We start from the raw sequence: 14,826 nt of genomic DNA on the forward strand, positions 1-14,826 counted from the left end.
GACATTGCAGTGCGTGTCCATAGGAAGCAGTCACATCCTGTTATCTGATGATTTGGAGATTGCAGTGGGTCCCCCAACCTTCTGGGACCCGGTGCAGCTGCACATATGGTATATCCGCCCCTGAGGGGCTCTGTAAGGACATTGCAGTGCGGGTCCATAGGAAGCAGTCACATCCTGTTATCTGATGATTTGGAGGTTGCAGTGGGTCCCCTTACCTTCTGGGACCCGGTGCAGCTGCACATATGGTATATCCGCCCCTGAGGGGCTCTGTAAGGACATTGCAGTGCGGGTCCATAGGAAGCAGTCACATCCTGTTATCTGATGATTTGGAGGTTGCAGTGGGTCCCCTTACCTTCTGGGACCCGGTGCAGCTGCACATATGGTATATCCGCCCCTGAGGGGCTCTGTAAGGACATTGCAGTGCGGGTCCATAGGAAGCAGTCACATCCTGTTATCTGATGATTTGGAGGTTGCAGTGGTTCCCCAACCTTCTGGGACCCGGTCCAGCTGCACATATGGTATATCCGCCCCTAAGGGGCTCTGTAAGGACATTGCAGTGCGGGTCCATAATAAGCAGTCACATCCTGTTATCTGATGATTTGGAGGTTGCAGTGGGTCCCCTTACCTTCTGGGACCCGGTGCAGCTGCACATATGGTATATCTGCCCCTGAGGGGCTCTGTAAGGACATTGCAGTGCGGGTCCATAGTAAGCAGTCACATCCTGTTATCTGATGATTTGGAGGTTGCAGTGGGTCCCCTTACCTTCTGGGACCCGGTCCAGCTGCACATATGGTATATCCGCCCCTGAGGGGCTCTGTAAGGACATTGCAGTGCGGGTCCATAGGAAGCAGTCACATCCTGTTATCTGATGATTTGGAGGTTGCAGTGGGTCCCCTGACCTTCTGGGACCCGGTGCAGCTGCACATATGGTATATCCGCCCCTGAGGGGCTCTGTAAGGACATTGCAGTGCGGGTCCATAATAAGCAGTCACATCCTGTTATCTGATGATTTGGAGGTTGCAGTGGGTCCCCTTACCTTCTGGGACCCGGTGCAGCTGCACATATGGTATATCCGCCCCTGAGGGGCTCTGTAAGGACATTGCAGTGCGGGTCCATAATAAGCAGTCACATCCTGTTATCTGATGATTTGGAGGTTGCAGTGGTTCCCCTTACCTTCTGGGACCCGATGCAGCTGCACATATGGTATATCTGCCCCTGAGGGGCTCTGTAAGGACATTGCAGTGCGGGTCCATAATAAGCAGTCACATCCTGTTATCTGATGATTTGGAGGTTGCAGTGGTTCCCCAACCTTCTAGGACCCGGTCCAGCAGCACATATGGTATATCTGCCCCTGAGGGGCTCTGTAAGGACATTGCAGTGCGGGTCCATAATAAGCAGTCGCATCCTGTTATCTGATGATTTGGAGGTTGCAGTGGTTCCCCAACCTTCTGGGACCCGGTGCAGCTGCACATATGGTATATCTGCCCCTGAGGGGCTCTGTAAGGACATTGCAGTGCGGGTCCATAGAAAGCAGTCACATCCTGTTATCTGATGATTTGGAGGTTGCAGTGGGTCCCCCAACCTTCTGGGACCCGGTGCAGCTGCACATATGGTATATCCGCCCCTGAGGGGCTCTGTAAGGACATTGCAGTGCGGGTCCATAATAAGCAGTCACATCCTGTTATCTGATGATTTGGAGGTTGCAGTGGGTCCCCCAACCTTCTAGGACCCGGTGCAGCAGCACATATGGTATATCTGCCCCTGAGGGGCTCTGTAAGGACATTGCAGTGCGGGTCCATAATAAGCAGTCACATCCTGTTATCTGATGATTTGGAGGTTGCAGTGGTTCCCCAACCTTCTGGGACCCGGTGCAGCTGCACATATGGTATATCCGCCCCTGAGGGGCTCTGTAAGGACATTGCAGTGCGGGTCCATAGTAAGCAGTCACATCCTGTTATCTGATGATTTGGAGGTTGCAGTGGGTCCCCTTACCTTCTGGGACCCGGTGCAGCTGCACATATGGTATATCCGCCCCTGAGGGGCTCTGTAAGGACATTGCAGTGCGGGTCCATAATAAGCAGTCACATCCTGTTATCTGATGATTTGGAGGTTGCAGTGGGTCCCCTTACCTTCTAGGACCCGGTGCAGCTGCACATATGGTATATCTGCCCCTGAGGGGCTCTGTAAGGACATTGCAGTGCGGGTCCATAATAAGCAGTCACATCCTGTTATCTGATGATTTGGAGGTTGCAGTGGGTCCCCTTACCTTCTGGGACCCGGTGCAGCTGCACATATGGTATATCCGCCCCTGAGGGGCTCTGTAAGGACATTGCAGTGCGGGTCCATAATAAGCAGTCACATCCTGTTATCTGATGATTTGGAGGTTGCAGTGGGTCCCCCAACCTTCTGGGACCCGATGCAGCTGCACATATGGTATATCCGCCCCTGAGGGGCTCTGTAAGGACATTGCAGTGCGGGTCCATAGGAAGCAGTCACATCCTGTTATCTGATGATTTGGAGGTTGCAGTGGGTCCCCCAACCTTCTGGGACCCGGTGCAGCTGCACATATGGTATATCCGCCCCTGAGGGGCTCTGTAAGGACATTGCAGTGCGGGTCCATAGGAAGCAGTCACATCCTGTTATCTGATGATTTGGAGGTTGCAGTGGGTCCCCTTACCTTCTGGGACCCGGTGCAGCTGCACATATGGTATATCCGCCCCTGAGGGGCTCTGTAAGGACATTGCAGTGCGGGTCCATAGGAAGCAGTCACATCCTGTTATCTGATGATTTGGAGGTTGCAGTGGTTCCCCAACCTTCTGGGACCCGGTCCAGCTGCACATATGGTATATCCGCCCCTGAGGGGCTCTGTAAGGACATTGCAGTGCGGGTCCATAATAAGCAGTCACATCCTGTTATCTGATGATTTGGAGGTTGCAGTGGGTCCCCTTACTTTCTGGGACCCGGTCCAGCTGCACATATGGTATATCCGCCCCTGAGGGGCTCTGTAAGGACATTGCAGTGCGGGTCCATAGTAAGCAGTCACATCCTGTTATCTGATGATTTGAAGGTTGCAGTGGGTCCCCTTACCTTCTGGGACCCGGTGCAGCTGCACATATGGTATATCTGCCCCTGAGGGGCTCTGTAAGGACATTGCAGTGCGGGTCCATAGTAAGCAGTCACATCCTGTTATCTGATGATTTGGAGGTTGCAGTGGGTCCCCTTACCTTCTGGGACCCGGTCCAGCTGCACATATGGTATATCCGCCCCTGAGGGGCTCTGTAAGGACATTGCAGTGCGGGTCCATAGGAAGCAGTCACATCCTGTTATCTGATGATTTGGAGGTTGCAGTGGGTCCCCTTACCTTCTAGGACCCGGTGCAGCTGCACATATGGTATATCTGCCCCTGAGGGGCTCTGTAAGGACATTGCAGTGCGGGTCCATAATAAGCAGTCACATCCTGTTATCTGATGATTTGGAGGTTGCAGTGGGTCCCCTGACCTTCTGGGACCCGGTGCAGCTGCACATATGGTATATCCGCCCCTGAGGGGCTCTGTAAGGACATTGCAGTGCGGGTCCATAATAAGCAGTCACATCCTGTTATCTGATGATTTGGAGGTTGCAGTGGGTCCCCTTACCTTCTGGGACCCGGTGCAGCTGCACATATGGTATATCCGCCCCTGAGGGGCTCTGTAAGGACATTGCAGTGCGGGTCCATAATAAGCAGTCACATCCTGTTATCTGATGATTTGGAGGTTGCAGTGGTTCCCCTTACCTTCTGGGACCCGATGCAGCTGCACATATGGTATATCTGCCCCTGAGGGGCTCTGTAAGGACATTGCAGTGCGGGTCCATAATAGGCAGTCACATCCTGTTATCTGATGATTTGGAGGTTGCAGTGGTTCCCCAACCTTCTAGGACCCGGTCCAGCAGCACATATGGTATATCTGCCCCTGAGGGGCTCTGTAAGGACATTGCAGTGCGGGTCCATAATAAGCAGTCACATCCTGTTATCTGATGATTTGGAGGTTGCAGTGGTTCCCCAACCTTCTGGGACCCGGTGCAGCTGCACATATGGTATATCTGCCCCTGAGGGGCTCTGTAAGGACATTGCAGTGCGGGTCCATAGAAAGCAGTCACATCCTGTTATCTGATGATTTGGAGGTTGCAGTGGGTCCCCCAACCTTCTGGGACCCGGTGCAGCTGCACATATGGTATATCCGCCCCTGAGGGGCTCTGTAAGGACATTGCAGTGCGGGTCCATAATAAGCAGTCACATCCTGTTATCTGATGATTTGGAGGTTGCAGTGGGTCCCCCAACCTTCTAGGACCCGGTGCAGCAGCACATATGGTATATCTGCCCCTGAGGGGCTCTGTAAGGACATTGCAGTGCGGGTCCATAATAAGCAGTCACATCCTGTTATCTGATGATTTGGAGGTTGCAGTGGTTCCCCAACCTTCTGGGACCCGGTGCAGCTGCACATATGGTATATCCGCCCCTGAGGGGCTCTGTAAGGACATTGCAGTGCGGGTCCATAGTAAGCAGTCACATCCTGTTATCTGATGATTTGGAGGTTGCAGTGGGTCCCCTTACCTTCTGGGACCCGGTGCAGCTGCACATATGGTATATCCGCCCCTGAGGGGCTCTGTAAGGACATTGCAGTGCGGGTCCATAATAAGCAGTCACATCCTGTTATCTGATGATTTGGAGGTTGCAGTGGGTCCCCTGACCTTCTAGGACCCGGTGCAGCTGCACATATGGTATATCTGCCCCTGAGGGGCTCTGTAAGGACATTGCAGTGCGGGTCCATAATAAGCAGTCACATCCTGTTATCTGATGATTTGGAGGTTGCAGTGGGTCCCCTTACCTTCTGGGACCCGGTGCAGCTGCACATATGGTATATCCGCCCCTGAGGGGCTCTGTAAGGACATTGCAGTGCGGGTCCATAGGAAGCAGTCACATCCTGTTATCTGATGATTTGGAGGTTGCAGTGGGTCCCCCAACCTTCTGGGACCCGGTGCAGCTGCACATATGGTATATCCGCCCCTGAGGGGCTCTGTAAGGACATTGCAGTGCGGGTCCATAGGAAGCAGTCACATCCTGTTATCTGATGATTTGGAGGTTGCAGTGGGTCCCCTTACCTTCTGGGACCCGGTGCAGCTGCACATATGGTATATCCGCCCCTGAGGGGCTCTGTAAGGACATTGCAGTGCGGGTCCATAGGAAGCAGTCACATCCTGTTATCTGATGATTTGGAGGTTGCAGTGGGTCCCCCAACCTTCTGGGACCCGGTGCAGCTGCACATATGGTATATCCGCCCCTGATGGGCTCTGTAAGGACATTGCAGTGCGGGTCCATAGGAAGCAGTCACATCCTGTTATCTGATGATTTGGAGGTTGCAGTGGGTCCCCTTACCTTCTGGGACCCGGTGCAGCTGCACATATGGTATATCCGCCCCTGAGGGGCTCTGTAAGGACATTGAAGTGCGGGTCCATAGGAAGCAGTCACATCCTGTTATCTGATGATTTGGAGGTTGCAGTGGGTCCCCTTACCTTCTGGGACCCGGTCCAGCTGCACATATGGTATATCCGCCCCTGAGGGGCTCTGTAAGGACATTGCAGTGCGGGTCCATAATAAGCAGTCACATCCTGTTATCTGATGATTTGGAGGTTGCAGTGGTTCCCCAACCTTCTGGGACCCGGTCCAGCTGCACATATGGTATATCCGCCCCTGAGGGGCTCTGTAAGGACATTGCAGTGCGGGTCCATAATAAGCAGTCACATCCTGTTATCTGATGATTTGGAGGTTGCAGTGGGTCCCCTTACCTTCTGGGACCCGGTCCAGCTGCACATATGGTATATCCGCCCCTGAGGGGCTCTGTAAGGTCATTGCAGTGCGGGTCCATAGTAAGCAGTCACATCCTGTTATCTGATGATTTGGAGGTTGCAGTGGGTCCCCTTACCTTCTGGGACCCGGTGCAGCTGCACATATGGTATATCTGCCCCTGAGGGGCTCTGTAAGGACATTGCAGTGCGGGTCCATAGTAAGCAGTCACATCCTGTTATCTGATGATTTGGAGGTTGCAGTGGGTCCCCTTACCTTCTGGGACCCGGTCCAGCTGCACATATGGTATATCCGCCCCTGAGGGGCTCTGTAAGGACATTGCAGTGCGGGTCCATAGGAAGCAGTCACATCCTGTTATCTGATGATTTGGAGGTTGCAGTGGGTCCCCTTACCTTCTAGGACCCCGTGCAGCTGCACATATGGTATATCTGCCCCTGAGGGGCTCTGTAAGGACATTGCAGTGCGGGTCCATAGAAAGCAGTCACATCCTGTTATCTGATGATTTGGAGGTTGCAGTGGTTCCCCAACCTTCTGGGACCCGGTGCAGCTGCACATATGGTATATCTACCCCTGAGGGGCTCTGTAAGGACATTGCAGTGCGGGTCCATGGAAAGCAGTCACATCCTGTTATCTGATGATTTGGAGGTTGCAGTGGTTCCCCAACCTTCTGGGACCCGGTGCAGCTGCACATATGGTATATCTGCCCCTGAGGGGCTCTGTAAGGACATTGCAGTGCGGGTCCATAATAAGCAGTCACATCCTGTTATCTGATGATTTGGAGGTTACAGTGGGTCCCCTTACCTTCTGGGACCCGGTGCAGCTGCACATATGGTATATCCGCCCCTGAGGGGCTCTGTAAGGACATTGCAGTGCGGGTCCATAATAAGCAGTCACATCCTGTTATCTGATGATTTGGAGGTTGCAGTGGGTCCCCCAACCTTCTGGGACCCGATGCAGCTGCACATATGGTATATCCGCCCCTGAGGGGCTCTGTAAGGACATTGCAGTGCGGGTCCATAGGAAGCAGTCACATCCTGTTATCTGATGATTTGGAGGTTGCAGTGGGTCCCCCAACCTTCTGGGACCCGGTGCAGCTGCACATATGGTATATCCGCCCCTGAGGGGCTCTGTAAGGACATTGCAGTGCGGGTCCATAGGAAGCAGTCACATCCTGTTATCTGATGATTTGGAGGTTGCAGTGGGTCCCCCAACCTTCTGGGACCCGGTGCAGCTGCACATATGGTATATCCGCCCCTGAGGGGCTCTGTAAGGACATTGCAGTGCGGGTCCATAGGAAGCAGTCACATCCTGTTATCTGATGATTTGGAGGTTGCAGTGGGTCCCCCAACCTTCTGGGACCCGGTGCAGCTGCACATATGGTATATCCGCCCCTGAGGGGCTCTGTAAGGACATTGCAGTGCGGGTCCATAGGAAGCAGTCACATCCTGTTATCTGATGATTTGGAGGTTGCAGTGGGTCCCCCAACCTTCTGGGACCCGGTGCAGCTGCACATATGGTATATCCGCCCCTGAGGGGCTCTGTAAGGACATTGCAGTGCGGGTCCATAGTAAGCAGTCACATCCTGTTATCTGATGATTTGGAGGTTGCAGTGGGTTCCCCAACCTTCTGGGACCCGGTGCAGCTGCACATATGGTATATCTGCCCCTGAGGGGCTCTGTAAGGACATTGCAGTGCGGGTCCATAATAAGCAGTCACATCCTGTTATCTGATGATTTGGAGGTTGCAGTGGGCCCCCTTACCTTCTGGGACCCGGTGCAGCTGCACATATGGTATATCCGCCCCTGAGGGGCTCTGTAAGGACATTGCAGTGCGGGTCCATAATAAGCAGTCACATCCTGTTATCTGATGATTTGGAGGTTGCAGTGGGTCCCCCAACCTTCTGGGACCCGGTGCAGCAGCACATATGGTATATCCGCCCCTGAGGGGCTCTGTAAGGACATTGCAGTGCGGGTCCATAATAAGCAGTCACATCCTGTTATCTGATGACGGCTTCTCCCTGATCCGTGATAGTTGCTGCTTGGTGACTTCATCCGCCCCCTCCTTAAATCCCTATAATGATTGACTAATAATAGTTCTGTAAATGAGGAAACATTGTTCCTGTCAGAATCCCACTTTTTGGGGCTTGCTGCCAGACGCTCAGCATTTTCCTCTTTCACTTCTTTCACGTTTCGGGCGCCGCTTCGCTGTGACTATATTAGGTATCCAGAGCGGCCAGACAGAAGGAGCGCTCAGTCGTGTGGATGAGAGAGGGGAGGCCGCCGTCTGTGGCTGCAATAAATCCCCCTCCACCAGCATCCCGCACGAGGGTCCGCCAGTGGGGGCGGCCTCAGCACTGTTCCGTAAAATACTCTGCAGCTTCCAATGGACTTTGTGTTTCAGTCCCTCACCATTTTCAAGATCTGTTTCATTCAATGACAGCAAGCATTCATTGCAACCCCATTAACTGTCCAGCTGAACCAGCAGTTCGGTTCATTAGGAGGGATCACTGATACACTGTAACGAGCTGTGCACAGCTGTCAGTTGGACAGGATTAGGATGGAATTTCAGCCATCTGTTTCCATTCACTGACAGCAAGCAGAGACCTGGAAAATGGTGAGGAATTCAAACACAGAGTCTATTATAAAGCTGCAGGTGTTTTCTTTACTCCAGGATAACGCCTCAGAAGACCTCTGGGGCCCTATAGGTGGCCCTTTCAGCGGAGGGGGCAGATACTTTATTACATTGTGAATCAATAATTCTGTTAATGAGGCGAATTAACCTTTCCTTACAGGATCGGATCCCGGCCCCAATGTCTTCCCTGCAGCTGCCGCATTACTGCCGGTAAGAAGATCCCCATCACCGTATATATAGTGTACAGTATATACATCAGATCCCTGTGTACAGTATATACATCAGATCCCTGTGTACAGTATATACATCAGATCCCTGTGTACAGTATATACATCAGATCTCTGTGTACAGTATATACATCAGATCCCTGTGTACAGTATATACATCAGATCTCTGTGTACAGTATATACATCAGATCCCTGTGTACAGTATATACATCAGATCTCTGTGAACAGTATATACATCAGATCCCTGTGTACAGTATATACATCAGATCCCTGTGTACAGTATATACATCAGATCTCTGTGTACAGTATATACATCAGATCTCTGTGTACAGTATATACATCAGATCCCTGTGTACAGTATATACATCAGATCTCTGTGAACAGTATATACATCAGATCCCTGTGTACAGTATATACATCAGATCCCTGTGTACAGTATATACATCAGATCCCTGTGTACAGTATATACATCAGATCTCTGTGTACAGTATATACATCAGATCCCTGTGTACGGTATATACATCAGATCCCTGTGTACAGTATATACATCAGATCCCTGTGTACAGTATATACATCAGATCCCTGTGTACAGTATATACATCAGATCTCTCTGTGTACAGTATATACATCAGATCCCTGTGTACAGTATATACATCAGATCTCTGTGTACAGTATATACATCAGATCCCTGTGTACAGTATATACATCAGATCTCTGTGTACAGTATATACATCAGATCCCTGTGTACAGTATATACATCAGATCTCTGTGAACAGTATATACATCAGATCCCTGTGTACAGTATATACATCAGATCTCTGTGTGTACAGTATATACATCAGATCTCTGTGTACAGTATATACATCAGATCTCTGTGTACAGTATATACATCAGATCTCTGTGTACAGTATATACATCAGATCTCTCTGTGTACAGTATATACATCAGATCTCTCTGTGTACAGTATATACATCAGATCTCTGTGTACAGTATATACATCAGATCCCTGTGTACAGTATATACATCAGATCCCTGTGTACAGTATATACATCAGATCCCTGTGTACAGTATATACATCAGATCCCTGTGTACAGTATATACATCAGATCCCTGTGTACAGTATATACATCAGATCTCTCTGTATACAGTATATACATCAGATCCCTGTGTACAGTATATACATCAGATCCCTGTGTACAGTATATACATCAGATCTCTGTGTACAGTATATACATCAGATCTCTCTGTGTACAGTATATACATCAGATCCCTGTGTACAGTATATACATCAGATCCCTGTGTACAGTATATACATCAGATCTCTCTGTGTACAGTATATACATCAGATCCCTGTGTACAGTATATACATCAGATCCCTGTGTACAGTATATACATCAGATCTCTGTGTACAGTATATACATCAGATCTCTGTGTACAGTATATACATCAGATCTCTGTGTACAGTATATACATCAGATCTCTGTGTACAGTATATACATCAGATCCCTGTGTACAGTATATACATCAGATCTCTGTGTACAGTATATACATCAGATCTCTCTGTGTACAGTATATACATCAGATCTCTCTGTGTACAGTATATACATCAGATCTCTCTGTGTACAGTATATACATCAGATCCCTGTGTACAGTATATACATCAGATCTCTGTGTACAGTATATACATCAGATCCCTGTGTACAGTATATACATCAGATCTCTGTGTACAGTATATACATCAGATCTCTGTGTACAGTATATACATCAGATCCCTGTGTACAGTATATACATCAGATCCCTGTGTACAGTATATACATCAGATCTCTGTGTGTACAGTATATACATCAGATCCCTGTGTACAGTATATACATCAGATCTCTGTGTGTACAGTATATACATCAGATCTCTGTGTACAGTATATACATCAGATCCCTGTGTACAGTATATACATCAGATCCCTGTGTACAGTATATACATCAGATCTCTGTGTACAGTATATACATCAGATCTCTGTGTACAGTATATACATCAGATCTCTGTGTACAGTATATACATCAGATCCCTGTGTACAGTATATACATAAGATCTCTGTGTACAGTATATACATCAGATCTCTGTGTGTACAGTATATACATCAGATCCCTGTGTACAGTATATACATCAGATCTCTCTGTGTACAGTATATACATCAGATCTCTGTGTGTACAGTATATACATCAGATCTCTGTGTGTACAGTATATACATCAGATCCCTGTGTACAGTATATACATCAGATCTCTGTGTACAGTATATACATCAGATCTCTGTGTACAGTATATACATCAGATCTCTGTGTACAGTATATACATCAGATCTCTGTGTACAGTATATACATCAGATCCCTGTGTACAGTATATACATCAGATCTCTGTGTACAGATATACATCAGATCCCTGTGTACAGTATATACATCAGATCTCTGTGTACAGTATATACATCAGATCTCTCTGTGTACAGTATATACATCAGATCCCTGTGTACAGTATATACATCAGATCCCTGTGTACAGTATATACATCAGATCTCTGTGTACAGTATATACATCAGATCTCTGTGTACAGTATATACATCAGATCCCTGTGTACAGTATATACATCAGATCTCTGTGTACAGTATATACATCAGATCCCTGTGTACAGTATATACATCAGATCTCTCTGTGTACAGTATATACATCAGATCTCTCTGTGTACAGTATATACATCAGATCCCTGTGTACAGTATATACATCAGATCTCTGTGTACAGTATATATATCAGATCTCTGTGTACAGTATATACATCAGATCTCTCTGTGTACAGTATATACATCAGATCCCTGTGTACAGTATATACATCAGATCCCTGTGTACAGTATATACATCAGATCTCTGTGTACAGTATATACATCAGATCCCTGTGTACAGTATATACATCAGATCCCTGTGTACAGTATATACATCAGATCCCTGTGTACAGTATATACATCAGATCTCTGTGTACAGTATATACATCAGATCTCTCTGTGTACAGTATATACATCAGATCCCTGTGTACAGTATATACATCAGATCCCTGTGTACAGTATATACATCAGATCTCTGTGTACAGTATATACATCAGATCTCTGTGTACAGTATATACATCAGATCTCTGTGTACAGTATATACATCAGATCTCTGTGTACAGTATATACATCAGATCTCTGTGTACAGTATATACATCAGATCTCTCTGTGTACAGTATATACATCAGATCTCTGTGTACAGTATATACATCAGATCTCTGTGTACAGTATATACATCAGATCTCTGTGTACAGTATATACATCAGATCTCTGTGTACAGTATATACATCAGATCTCTGTGTATAGTATATACATCAGATCTCTCTGTGTACAGTATATACATCAGATCTCTCTGTGTACAGTATATACATCAGATCCCTGTGTGTACAGTATATACATCAGATCTCTGTGTACAGTATATACATCAGATCTCTGTGTACAGTATATACATCAGATCTCTGTGTACAGTATATATATCAGATCTCTGTGTACAGTATATACATCAGATCTCTCTGTGTACAGTATATACATCAGATCCCTGTGTACAGTATATACATCAGATCCCTGTGTACAGTATATACATCAGATCTCTGTGTGTACAGTATATACATCAGATCCCTGTGTACAGTATATACATCAGATCTCTGTGTGTACAGTATATACATCAGATCTCTGTGTACAGTATATACATCAGATCCCTGTGTACAGTATATACATCAGATCCCTGTGTACAGTATATACATCAGATCCCTGTGTACAGTATATACATCAGATCTCTGTGTGTACAGTATATACATCAGATCCCTGTGTACAGTATATACATCAGATCCCTGTGTACAGTATATACATCAGATCCCTGTGTACAGTATATACATCAGATCCCTGTGTACGGTATATACATCAGATCCCTGTGTACGGTATATACATCAGATCTCTGTGTACAGTATATACATCAGATCCCTGTGTACAGTATATACATCAGATCCCTGTGTACAGTATATACATCAGATCCCTGTGTACAGTATATACATCAGATCCCTGTGTACAGTATATACATCAGATCCCTGTGTACAGTATATACATCAGATCCCTGTGTACAGTATATACATCAGATCTCTGTGTACAGTATATACATCAGATCCCTGTGTACAGTATATACATCAGATCCCTGTGTACAGTATATACATCAGATCTCTGTGTACAGTATATACATCAGATCTCTCTGTGTACAGTATATACATCAGATCCCTGTGTACAGTATATACATCAGATCCCTGTGTACAGTATATACATCAGATCTCTGTGTACAGTATATACATCAGATCTCTGTGTTCAGTATATACATCAGATCTCTGTGTACAGTATATACATCAGATCTCTGTGTACAGTATATACATCAGATCTCTCTGTGTACAGTATATACATCAGATCTCTCTGTGTACAGTATATACATCAGATCTCTCTGTGTACAGTATATACATCAGATCTCTCTGTGTACAGTATATACATCAGATCTCTCTGTGTACAGTATATACATCAGATCTCTGTGTACAGTATATACATCAGATCTCTGTGTACAGTATATACATCAGATCCCTGTGTACAGTATATACATCAGATCTCTGTGTACAGTATATACATCAGATCCCTGTGTACAGTATATACATCAGATCTCTGTGTACAGTATATACATCAGATCTCTCTGTGTACAGTATATACATCAGATCTCTCTGTGTACAGTATATACATCAGATCTCTGTGTACAGTATATACATCAGATCTCTGTGTACAGTATATACATCAGATCTCTGTGTACAGTATATACATCAGATCTCTGTGTACAGTATATACATCAGATCTCTGTGTACAGTATATACATCAGATCTCTGTGTACAGTATATACATCAGATCTCTGTGTACAGTATATACATCAGATCTCTGTGTGTACAGTATATACATCAGATCTCTGTGTACAGTATATACATCAGATCTCTGTGTACAGTATATACATCAGATCTCTGTGTACAGTATATATATCAGATCTCTGTGTACAGTATATACATCAGATCTCTCTGTGTACAGTATATACATCAGATCCCTGTGTACAGTATATACATCAGATCCCTGTGTACAGTATATACATCAGATCCCTGTGTACAGTATATACATCAGATCCCTGTGTACAGTATATACATCAGATCCCTGTGTACAGTATATACATCAGATCCCTGTGTACAGTATATACATCAGATCCCTGTGTACAGTATATACATCAGATCCCTGTGTACAGTATATACATCAGATCTCTGTGTGTACAGTATATACATCAGATCCCTGTGTACAGTATATACATCAGATCTCTGTGTGTACAGTATATACATCAGATCTCTGTGTACAGTATATACATCAGATCCCTGTGTACAGTATATACATCAGATCCTGTGTACAGTATATACATCAGATCTCTGTGTACAGTATATACATCAGATCCCTGTGTACAGTATATACATCAGATCTCTGTGTACAGTATATACATCAGATCCCTGTGTACAGTATATACATCAGATCCCTGTGTACAGTATATACATCAGATCCCTGTGTACAGTATATACATCAGATCCCTGTGTACAGTATATACATCAGATCCCTGTGTACAGTATATACATCAGATCTCTGTGTACAGTATATACATCAGATCCCTGTGTACAGTATATACATCAGATCTCTGTGTACAGTATATACATCAGATCCCTGTGTACAGTATATACATCAGATCCCTGTGTACAGTATATACATCAGATCCCTGTGTACAGTATATACATCATATAATGAAATCAACAGCAGCCTTGATTATCGATGCTATGGTACATTTATTGAAGATATATTTTCACATGCGACAGTATAGATAACGTTTCGGCAAAAATGCCTTCGTCAGATACTATGCCGCAGTCAGAGAAGGAAGAGAACAAGGTAAAGGGACGCAGGTGAGGTGTACTGGTGAACTGTTCATGCGCACCTCACCTGCGTCCCTTTACCTTGTT

At 46.3% G+C, this 14,826-nt stretch overlaps 2 protein-coding genes across 4 annotated transcripts in view; one reads left to right on the plus strand and one right to left on the minus strand.

Annotated features, from left to right (window-relative positions):
* GALNT18 (polypeptide N-acetylgalactosaminyltransferase 18) overlaps positions 1 to 14,826 on the minus strand; it is a 507,876-nt gene that overhangs the window by 242,354 nt on the left and 250,696 nt on the right. The gene's annotated exons all lie outside the window — the stretch shown is intronic.
* Positions 1 to 14,826, plus strand: part of IRAG1 (inositol 1,4,5-triphosphate receptor associated 1) — a 167,514-nt gene that overhangs the window by 75,206 nt on the left and 77,482 nt on the right. For all 3 annotated transcript variants that reach the window (XM_040410365.1, XM_040410366.1, XM_040410367.1), the window contains one exon: positions 8,634 to 8,683. In XM_040410365.1, the coding sequence (XP_040266299.1) occupies positions 8,634 to 8,683 (50 nt within the window). The remainder of the gene's footprint in view (positions 1 to 8,633; positions 8,684 to 14,826) is intronic.

This window comes from Bufo bufo, chromosome 10, assembly GCF_905171765.1.
Source record: "Bufo bufo chromosome 10, aBufBuf1.1, whole genome shotgun sequence".
NCBI lineage: Eukaryota > Metazoa > Chordata > Amphibia > Anura > Bufonidae > Bufo > Bufo bufo.